Consider the following 11,560-nt stretch of genomic DNA (forward strand, 5'->3'; position numbering starts at 1 on the left):
TGTCATATCGGGAAGCCGTGGCTTGGTCAAGGCCTGAATTCAAGTCCTGCGACTGACAGAGAGGCTCCCCAAGCCAGCAAGGCTGAGAGTGGGAGCAGGTGCAGGTGAGCAACCCAATGATCAGGCCACACAGCACATTTCCATTCCCAGGGGCCCTAGGAGGTGTCAGCTTTGCTATCCCTCCCCAATTTCTGTGAACCTATGAGATATTAGTATTTCAGTGTTTATAGAATTGTAACATTTCCTGGAGGGATTTGCATCAATGGTGAACACAGAGCAATCTCCGTGCACCAAATGTGCCCCAAATCGCTCACCTCTGTCTGCCTTGTCATAAAGAAGGCTTTCTCTGTAGAACTGCGAGGGTTAGGGGAAAATCCTATCCCGAAAGCCCTAAATCCCCACGGCTTCGTGGAGACATAATTGCTCTTACAGCACGCAAACACACATGCAGACTCATAAAAATGTCACAAGTATTTAATTTTTCTCCATGTCTGTTTGTTCACGTGTGCTGATCTCTCTCACGGGTGTTTTAACACAAACATATAATACAGTGGGACGGGGTTATACGCAGGTTCCCAGGAGAGCTGAGGGCTTATTCTCGTTAAAGTCTGTAGAAGTCCAGCTAATTGACTGCAGAAGACACTGGGGGAGGGGAATCATTCTTTCCATCTGGGGTACGCATTCAGCTCTACCTCTGAGCTTGTGGGAGACACAGAGAGCGCCAATGTGTGTGTGGGGGGTGGGGGTGGGACATCAGCAAAGCAGGAAAGGCCTGGCTCTTGGTGTGATCTAGGAAACACCTATGTCGTCTGCAGCTACCACCTGCTTTCTATTCTGAAAAGCTCAGAAACTTCCTTTGTCAAAGTGGACACTGGCCACCTGAGAGGCAGGGGGTGTGACAGTGGCCCTGCTGACCAGGTGAACAAACCTGAGGTTCTCCTGGAAACTGGTGCAAACTCGTAGGTTGTTGGAGAACTCATGCCTGACCCCTGGAGTGCTTGAGGTGCTTTCCGGCAACAGGAAAGTTGGGGGAGACCTATGCACTTCACATGATCCTTTCATTCACAGAGATATGTCTGTGGGGGGAAATTAGTAAAAAACAAAGCACAACGTTTCAGGACTTAAACTTCCTGTTGTTTCTAGGCACCTTTAAGATGGCATCAATCCACAGAGATCCTACGAAAGACGGAAGCCCACCAGTCGTGAGCCAACACCTCAATTTCTCTTGTACTTAAGCCCACTGTGGTAATCACAGTGGGAATACACTTCATAGAAGGACTTCCTCTCTTTCACTGACCCCTACTTTTCTAAATGTGATGCCTTTTTCCAGTGACAATTTCCTGATAGTGTGTAAAAAAAAAAATGTGACACTGAGTCTCACTATCCCTGATTCTAAGAAGCTTCTGGTTCCACTTCTTCCTGGGCAGATTAATTTTTTCTCTGGGAAATCCATGGGATATTCCAGATTCTTCAGTGACATCATGATTTGAAGGCAACAATTCTTAGGTAGTCTTCCTTGTTTATCGTTCAAATTTCATATACATTTGAAGTAACTGAAAATACTATGGCTCAGATCAGACACGCCTTGGTCTTTAAAATGCCTTCTTCCCAGTCAGGGTCACCTTTTGGCTTGAACATCCTTACAACTGTTGTGTTGTTAGGTGCAATCACATTGACTGTGATTCACACCAACCCTACAAACAACAGATCTGAACCTTGCCCTGAGCTGCACCGTCCTCCTGATCTGTCCTGCTCTGGTCAGCTGTGGCTCTCACTGTGTTAATCCATCTTGTTGAGGGTTTTACAATGAGAAGACGTAACTAAGGAAGAAGAATTGTTGACTGGTAAGAGAATATGGCACTAGTTCACAGTGTGTTTCTTCTGGTGACAATCTCAGCAGGAACATATGACAGTCCTACGAAGCTCTCAAGTGCAGTTGGCCATGGGCTCGAAATACCTGCATACTTGTTCTGAGCAAAAGCAGCCTGGGTACCCGCCCACTTACCCCAGGGACAAGAATGCCCTCTGTTGGGGGTGATAATGGGGAGTTACTGCTATACAGGAGCTGAGTTTCTGTTAAGAGTGATGACAAACATTTGAGGCGGAGGGAGAATGCCCTCTGTCAAGTGGCCAGAGGTTTTGCCTCCTTACCAATTAGGTTCGAGCCTGGGGAACATTCTGGAGAAATGAGCTTAGCTGGCACCAGTCTGACTCATGGGAACTTAAGCTCTGTTAGCCAGCTATGGCAGAAGCAGCAATACCTCCAGACCTACATGGCACCTTCACCAAGCAGGAACTGGTCACAGGCAGAGGCTGGGCCATAAAGGTGTCTGAGAAATGTAGTCCTTAGCTTTCCAGCCTCCAGCACACAATAATCGATGATCCATGAAGTTTGGAAAGCAACTGAGGGAACCAATTGTCTATTTCTGTTCCACTGTTTGTGGTTTGTCCCACTTCTTACATCCTCATCCCTGCTCCCTGAACTGGGTCCTGCAAAGTCCGAGTGATTCAATTCCTATCTGGGGCAGCAGGGATTTAAATCCTTAAAGAGCTCCCCGCTCCTTTTCCTGCCTCACTTCTCACAAATATGTCCTTCTCTGGTATCCACTTGGATAACTTTGGCATTGTTCCTGAGTTGTAAACACACCTGGATACACACACAGTGATGGGGAGTAGACTTCGGGATAGAAACGTTGTAACTTATTTAATTACTTTTTCTATCCTGTGCACTTAACAGTCTTGAAAAGTGATACTTTCATTACCTTTTGTCAGCATCTATGGGTTTCATTATGACTCTGGCATTTAATTACTATTTTTGACATATGGAAATTAAAATTCTTGCCTTTCATGTTTTATAACATGTAATGTCAATGTGTTGAGATGTGTGTATCTGTGACACCTTCCACTTAGATTTCCTGACTGGATACATGATGCAAAACTCCAGCACCAACACTAAAACGCTGGGTTAGTGTCACCTAATTTCCTCATTTTCTTAACAAGCTATCAGACAACATGCCAGGCTTTAGTTTTATAAACACCAAATTTTTAAGGAGTATAAATTGATGAAAAGCTAACATATCCTGAGAACGGAGAAATATTAATCAAGTGTGAAGAGGAGCCCGTGTCATACACAGTGTGCTGTTGATAGGTACCACCGACGTGGTTATGATTCACAGCGGCTCCATGTTCACCACAGGGAACAGTGGCCAGCCTACATCGTCTTCACAGCCACTGCTACGACAAAACCACTGTTGGGGCCACTGTGACAGGTACTCTAATTGAAGGTCTTCCTGTCTTTTCACTAACGCTCTATTTTACTAAGTACCATGGTTTGGTCTGGTTTTTTCTCAAAACACTTGACCATCCTGATAGCACATCCAAAGCATCTGAGACAAATTCTTGGTCCTCCGGCTGCTAAGAAGCACCCTCCAAGTCAGATGTGCTGCTCTTCTGGCAGCCCTGGGACAACAGATATTCTTGGCCATCACCATAATTCAAATGCATCAGTGCTTCAGTTTTCCGTCTTCATCGCTCAACAATGAGGTGACGGAAGATCTCATTGCCTGGGTCAAGTGTACCTCAGTCATCTAAATAACACCTTCGCTTCTAATGTTATAAAGACGTCATTTGCAGCACATATGTCCAATGTAGTATTTCTTTTGAGTTCCTGGCTGCTGCTTCCAAGGGCATTGGTTATGGACCCCAGTACTATGAAATTCAGATGTACTTTAGGGTCTTCTTAAGACCCCCAAGACCCCTCTTAAGGAAAGGATATGTTTGGAGGGCCTCAAGTTTCAAAACTATTTTACTATTTATTGCCTTTTTCTTACAAAGATCTATACAGAATCCCCCTAAGTGGCTGAGTATGTCCAAATGGCATCCTTCAGATTCAGCCAAGGACGGCACTGGATTGCGACCTGTGGGATGTTGTGGCCTGTGACGTGCTCAAGCCCACTGTGCCAGTCACTGTGTCCACACGTCTCCCTGGGTCTTCTTTCCCTCCCTTTCTCTTTTCCCTCCCTGTCCCTCTAATTTTCCAAGAACAATGTCCTTTTCCAAGGACTGGCCCACCCTGACAACATGCTCAAAGTATCTGAGACAAAGTTGCAGCAGCCTTGCCGCTGAGGGGCAAACACAATTTTCCAAATAATCACAGCATAATAAAGAACCCTGGCTCTAACAAGCAGATCTTCTAGCCTTCACACAAAGAGAAATAGTGACTGAATCTGAACTTCTGAGTGCGCGCACATAAAAAAGAGAAGGAAACAGGGACAATCATGAGGCTTTTCAGCAAATGTGCAGGTTCTGTATGAAATGGATCGACACAGTGACTGCAGCAATGGGCTCATGTGTGTCAGAGACGATGAGGACGGCACAGGAGAGGCCAGGGCTCTGTTGCCCAAGTGGCCACTTGCTATAAGTTTTACTCAACAGAAATCCATGCACGGGGTCCCACTCAAGAAGAATGGATAAGGAAGAGCTTTCTAGAACATAATTTAGAAATCTAACATTCTAAGCTTTGGCGGTTTAGGTATGCAGTTCAGATTCACCAGACACTCTGCGGAAGTAAGATGGGAAATCTTCTCCAGTGCAACTTACAGCCTCTGAAAGCCTACTGGAGGGTCAGCTATGGTTGCTTCTGACTTGACGGTACAACAACCACCACCATATTCCTAGTGCTTGCCCACTCGAGCACTTCACAAAGGCCATTTCTGAAAGTGAGCATTCTTCCCCCATAAGGAAAAGCTGCCACAAGTAATATAAGGGGCATTTCCCCAAGCGTGCCACACCTGAGTAGATCTGTGGGGACAGCAGGTTGGGGTTTTCTGTGTGTTTTTTTTAAATTTTATTTTATTATTTTTGTGTGCGTGTACTGTCAGATCAGATCTGACTGGTACAGGAGGAGATTGTCCCTCCTTCCCCAGCAGAGCATCTGGTGGATTTGAACCGTTAGCCTCTGGGATTGTAGTTGCAGCTCCTTACCACTAGGGGACAGCAGTTTTAAAATCACCTCGAAGTCAAATAATTTTCTTTTTCTTTATCTTTTATGAAATACACAGTAGAACAAACATGAACACAAGGCAGCCAAAACAACAAGGTCCTGATGACATCCCTGCAAGTCTTCAATCACAGCCTCAGCACCACACAGCTCTGTAGGATTAGACCGGGACGTCGGACCCACGCCGAATTCTGGATGAGCCTCAAGCACCATCCAGGTCTTGGGATTTGGAATCAGCATGTGTAACAAAGTATACGCTGACAAGCCTTTATTCTGCTTGCAGTTCATTCATGACAACTCTTGAGCAAGAGACCTAACTGATTCAAGGATAGTCTCTTTGGCCTTATAATGAGAATGAAAATGTTACCACATGGCTGGTGGATTCCCAGATGGCTGGAGGCACAGGCAGAAGAGAAGTAGTAACACAAGTTGCAGTTTTTGAGTTTGCGTCATGCTGTCCATGGACTGAAAACACCAGCATGAGCACCATTTGTCACCGAAGAGAAAGCCGAGCTTAGAAAAAAGCAACATGCATAGAGCTGAAGTCTGTTACCCGGAGAACTTCAGTGAGAACTCCAACTCATTTGATCCCCAAGTTTAGGGCTGTGTTTACACCTCCAAAGCATTCACATTTATGGAAATGAGCTAATGCTCTAAGAATATACATTGTATCCTTACTGTCAGGAAACAGGACTTGCAAAAAGCCAAGTAAGTACCAAGCTAGCATGATGTCTTATCACCAGAGTGCTTGTAAAGCTGATAAGAGGTAGCTCCTAGTGAGTACTGAATACTATTCTCAGTAAAAGTGCAGGAACTAAGGGCATGCCATGACTGCATGAACGTGCAACTTGAAACATAACAGTAAACAACTTTAAAGTAGACATGACAGCTGGTGACATCATTCTGTGCATTTGAGCCTTCACACACATCCACACAGTCCCAACGCACAGAAGTAAAGCCTCTCTAAAGAGGTTGGTGGGAAATTCTGGAATCATTACAAAAAGCCATGAGCTGTCTTATGTACAGCTTACGGTTTCACAAGCCAACGTGGACAACTTGGCAGGCTGCTCACAAGAGGTTACACCTCGCACAGAGCGAGCGTGTGAGAAGCCAACCGCCTGGGGCCCAGCCTTGCAGGAACAACAAAGACCAGCAGTTGGCACGCTGAGGGTCTGCCCAGTGCTGCAGCTTCCTCCTTGGGAGCCAAACAACAATGAAAAAGAGGTGGGAAGTGCTACAGAAAATGCAGCCATTGTCTCCCCACGGATCACTGGAAACAGAAGAAAGGGGCCATTCGCCAAGGGCAAGTGTCATAACTGAATTGTGTTACACACAAAGATACACGAAGGCCTAAGTGCCCACTACCTGTGTCCTTGTTTACACTCAGAGCCTTAGAAGGTACGACCAGGAAAGTCAAGATGATGTAATAGATGAAATACTGCTGTATCGTGAGTCCTTAGCCAGTAAATTGTGTTTTCATGAAAGATGGGCAGGGCACAGAATGAGCGTAAGGAGGGGGAGAGGGGTGCTGCAAAGATGCGGGTGCCCTCCAGCCACCACTACAAGCTATTAGAGAGGCACTGGGGTGAGGAATTCTTCCACGGAGCCTCCAGAAGGCATCAAAATGGCCCAATGCCTAACTCGGGAGCTCCCAGCCTGGTGACGGGGTGCCTTTCTGTTCCCATCAACTACCTGCTTGGTCATACTTCATTACAGCAGAACTTGGAAACTAATGCAACAGGTAAAGGGAATGAAACGTTTCATTTACCCAGCAGGGGACTGCAAATAGTCCTTCCTAGAAATGGACCCAGTCTTGAGTGGAATGGAAGACATAAAAAATAAAACCAAACCCCAAACCAAATTTCATCTCTCTCTCTCTCCCTTCACCATTTCCATTTCTCTACAAGATGGTCCTCTCTCCTCCTAGGGAGGCCATGCTGGCCCTTGTGCATTTGATTTCAGGCAGCAAAGTCTCCTGTCGCCCTTCTGTCCCTTCACTGTGTCACTGCTGTGTTTCTTCTACAAGACATAATAAGGACCAGTGGGCTCTGTGCGCAGCCACACAGACAGCGCACTGCTTAGTGAGTCCCTCACAGGCGGCCTCCCCTGCCCTCTATCCCTCCATCCAGTCAGTGCACGGTCTACGGCCATGCTCTGACACCTTGTCTAGAGCCAGGGCGGGTACACAGTACCCTTCATTCTTTTCTTCCCTCTTCCCACATGGATAAGCATCTGCCATGCTGAGTAGCACTAGACACCGATGGATCCCAGGCTGATGTCAGTGTTCCACAGAGCACAGGCCCTGCCCTCAGGACACACACCATCTAGACAGTGGAGCTGCAGAACGAAGCAGCTGGGCCTGGGGAAGCGGGGGCAGGAAGGCCCACACACAGACCAGCATCTGCGAGGGAGGAGACGGGCTTACCATGTTGGGGTTGACCTTATGTCGGAAGCACGTGATGTTCACCACGTAGGGCCAGTCATCAGGCTCCATCAGCACGCCAGCCGCGTGGGCGCAGGTGACGTGGAAGGAGGCCGGGCAGCGGCCGTAGGAACACTGGATGCAGGCTCCGGAGACCTTCTTCACCCGGCCTCTGCAAAACATGCACTTCTGAAGAGGAAAAACAGAGACAGCCGTCAGTTCAGACTCTGCCACCTGTCAGTCTCCACCCTTCCTAGGAGAAACGCTACCCAACCAGCAGCCAGCGTCTCAATGCCAAGTGAGGCCTGCAGCCTAGAACTTCTCCCCAGCCTCTCATCTCCAATCTACTGACCAAAAGGTTGGTGAGTGGAACTCACCAGCTGTCTCGTGGGAAAATCCGTGGCCATCTACGACGACTACATTTCCTACCTTGGAGATCCCTGGTTCCTGGACATTTGACTTTGCTCTACAGCATCTCAGGAACTAGAATCAACCGAACACTCCAGTCTCCTTTGCCTATCTCTATGGAAGCAGACCATGCCTTTCTCCCACTGTGCCTCAGGCTGGGTTCAACCTCTGACCAGCCACTTAATGGACCAGCACAGACCACATGCACTGCCCGGGAACCTATGCCAGCTGGTGCAGTTACTGTGGTTCAGGGCTGTCAAAGTGATTTTGAATCACTGTAGCCTCAGGTGACATAATGCACCTGCCCACAAGGTTTTCTAGGCTGAAATCTTTACAGAAGCAGGTGGGTGTGTCTTTCTCTCAGGAAGCCACTCTGTTGCTTCAAACTGCCTGTTCTTCAATTAGCAGCTGAGAGCTTAACTGTTTGTTGTACGAACACAGCGCCACGGAGATTAGCGACGCAGAAGGCAGATTCCAGCAGCAAAGCTGTGGGCTTTACGGGCACCCTGGCCTGTCCACGTCACCGGAAGCACCCTGCTCCTCACCCTCACTCACAGGTGAATGTTTAGAGATTTTCTGTGGCCACCAGCTTCTCCAGGCAGAGCGCTCAGGCGAGGCCCCAGGGAAGCTCCCGGAGGCCACCCCGAACACCCCAGCACTTCTGGTCTGCATCTTGCCCAGCGGACTGTTCATTCAACAGAACCCAGGTTTGCAAGAAGTGCAAGTACACCCCAAAACGAGACAGTCTCCTCGACACCCAAAGAGCGTACAGATGGACTGTTTTCCATTTATGAGGAGTGTTAAATGGCCCGATGAAGGGGAGTAGGGGGCCAAGTGTTTAACAATCCACATCTGAACCCTCCACAAGCTGACACAATAATATGCCTCCCAAAGTGAGAAAATCGAAAATCACCCCAAAGGGCATCGTTTGGTTGAGTATCTGTAGCTGCCTGTGCCCGGGGATGAGGAAATGGAAATAAAAACAGCAATCCTGATTATAACGATTCTAAAATTAAACTGCACCCAATTAGCCCTAAACATGACCAGTGCATTTGTTATGAGAGATGGAGGCCAACCAACAGTGTCACTAAAGGATTTGTGCCGAGCACTTGAGACAGAAGCAGGGGGAACAGAAGGCTGCAGGACAGCACAAGGGCCAGGCCTGGAAACAGAAGCAGCATAATCCTTCCATGGCTGCCAACCCAAAGGCACGTGGTTCGAATCCACGAGCTGCTTCCTGGGAGAAAGAGGCGTGGTTTACTGCCTCTGAGAACCTGCCAGAGGGTCAGATATGACTCAGTTGTAACTCAACAGCACTTAACAAGCAACATTTCCTTTTCTTTTTTGTTTTTTATTTTATTTTATATGAAACCGACTTCTTTCTTTTTTTATTTTTATTATTTTTTTGTGTGTACCATCAAATCAGATCTGACTGGTACAGGAGGAGATTGTTCCTCCTTCTCCAGCAGAGCATCTGGTGGATTCAAACTGTGCACCTCTGGGATTGCAGTGCAGCTTCTTGCCACTAGGCCACCAGAGCTCACCAACATTTCCTTTTTATGGATTAAAAATAAGGTCTGCAATCTGGTCAAACTCTGGCCAAACTGCTAGGTTTTTAATAGGTACATTTTCCTTTCCTATTACATAGAAAAAGTGCTGAAGTCCAGCGTCTTTTGAGGGCTCTAATGTTTTGTCACAGATGTGTAAGGGTCAACGTGCTCTTAATTGTTAACTTGGCTTTGCCCTCACATCTGATCGGTGCCTCTGTCTCACACTATCTATCCTTTATCTTGCTCTGGTCTCTCCAAGTGTGTCTTTCCGCTAATGCCCCTGCCTCTGCCCCTGGCCTCTTGGCCAGCATAGTAATAGCCTCCCCGCTGGACTCGCCATCGTCTATTTCCTTCTACGGTAATGCATCTTCTTCAGGGCTGTGACAGTGAACATTCCACAGCATAAATCCAGTGTCACCAACCTGCTTAATGGCCTGCAGTGGCTTCTCCTTGTTTCCAAGACAGTCTGGGAGGCTCGTGTACGACTGAATCCGTCTGAGCACCTTGCCCGCGCCCAGCCCCCAAAGGGTCTCACCTGTACCTTCTGCCTGAAAGCTGTTTCTGCCATTGGTTTTGGAATGTTCTTGACAATTCCTCCTATCGGTGTGATGGCATTTTTGCTGTCCTCACGTCTTGGTCAATTATAATCACATAGTACAAGCATGACTCCAATGGGGGGAGCTACCATGAATGTTTCCTGTACTGCGGTCTTTTTATTTCAGTGAAGGTTCATAAAGATATCTATGTATGCACCTTTATCTCCCTTCCTGTCCTCCAACCTCCAAGTATTTTTAAAGCCCATTTCCACTCCCTTGCTGTTCAACCAGCTGGTCCCTACCCTGGCTAGAACATCTGCAGCAATGTGATATGTCTACGCGTCTGTAGTCAGACTGTATAACCAATTCCCAACCAGACCCTTTCTAAGAATGTTATGCTGGGATGGGGGCTATGAAAGAAGGGAAGGGAAAGGGCTGAACAGCCAGAACGCAAGAGGGCCGAGTTATGCTTGGGGCAGTAGGAGGACAAAGACTGTAAATAAAAGGCGACAAAGACTGAGTGGGTCACGATGGGTCACTGGTGGAGCCAGGTGTGTGTACAAATATATCAATAGATACCAAGAGGGTGAACATAAATATATGTATGCAAATATGTAAATTTTTATAGCAAACACCTGTAACATTGATAACAACAAAGAGATAAATAAAACAAAGGTAAACTGGACAAAGGATCTGAATAAACATCTTCCCAAAGAAGAAAAGGTAGAGGGCCAACAGACTCACGGAAAGATGTTCACTATCAGTACTTCTCAGAGGAACACAGATCAACCCACAAGGAGATATCACTGCATTTCCACTACGGCGGTGACTAAGGGGAGTATCTCTAAGGCTTGTCATTCAAATCCACCAGCTGCTCCGTTGTGGAAAGACAGGAAACCTCTTCCCATGCGATTAAACTGACTCTGAAAGCCTGCTGACGGGTCAGCCATGGGTGGGTTCTGACCGGACGGTAAACAAGGAGGAGGATGGCAAAGATGAAAACTAAAACTCCAAGTGCACAACAGCTGGTAGACTCTCCCACCTGCCTGCCTCTCGGTTACGCTCAAATCCCTCTCCACTAGGCAACCAGAGGTCCTTCTACCCATTATGATATCGCTGTTGTTAAGTGCTGTCGAGTAGGAATCACAGTGGTCGTATGAACAACAGACCCGCACCGTCGTACCCTGTGCCGTCCTCATCATCTCTGACATACGTGAACCCACTGCTGTAATGACTGTGTCAATCCATCTCATTGAGGGGCTTCCTCTCTTTGACTGAACCTCCAACTTACCACGCATGAGATCTCATTCCAAAGAATAACCCCTCCTAACAACATGCTCAAAGGATTGAAAACAGCCAAAAAGTAGCCATCTAAACAGACCTCAGCAGGTGAATGGATAAACATCACATGGTATATGCACTATGCACGCAACAGACAACAAGCACAGAGGAGACCGAAAGGTGGGCCACCATGATATGGATCGAGGTGGAGGACACTGTATTGTATAAAATAAATCAATCATAACATTTCACATGATCTCACTTAAAACACCATGTACTAACGAATGGGTAGAGAAGCTGTGGTATATTCGCACAATGGAATACTATGCTGCATTGAAAAACAAGGAACTCATGCAATATTATT

The 11,560-nt window shown here is 47.1% G+C and overlaps 1 protein-coding gene across 1 annotated transcript in view; it reads right to left on the bottom strand.

Moving 5' to 3' along the window:
* KDM4C (lysine (K)-specific demethylase 4C) overlaps window positions 1–11,560 on the bottom strand; it is a 311,865-nt gene that overhangs the window by 35,367 nt on the left and 264,938 nt on the right. The window contains exon 17 of the mRNA XM_006881356.1: window positions 7,425–7,610. Within this exon, the coding sequence (XP_006881418.1) occupies window positions 7,425–7,610 (186 nt within the window). The remainder of the gene's footprint in view (window positions 1–7,424; window positions 7,611–11,560) is intronic.

This window comes from Elephantulus edwardii, unplaced genomic scaffold (genome assembly GCF_000299155.1).
Source record: "Elephantulus edwardii isolate Elephantulus edwardi_28Jun2011 unplaced genomic scaffold, EleEdw1.0 scaffold00014, whole genome shotgun sequence".
Classification (NCBI taxonomy): domain Eukaryota; kingdom Metazoa; phylum Chordata; class Mammalia; order Macroscelidea; family Macroscelididae; genus Elephantulus; species Elephantulus edwardii.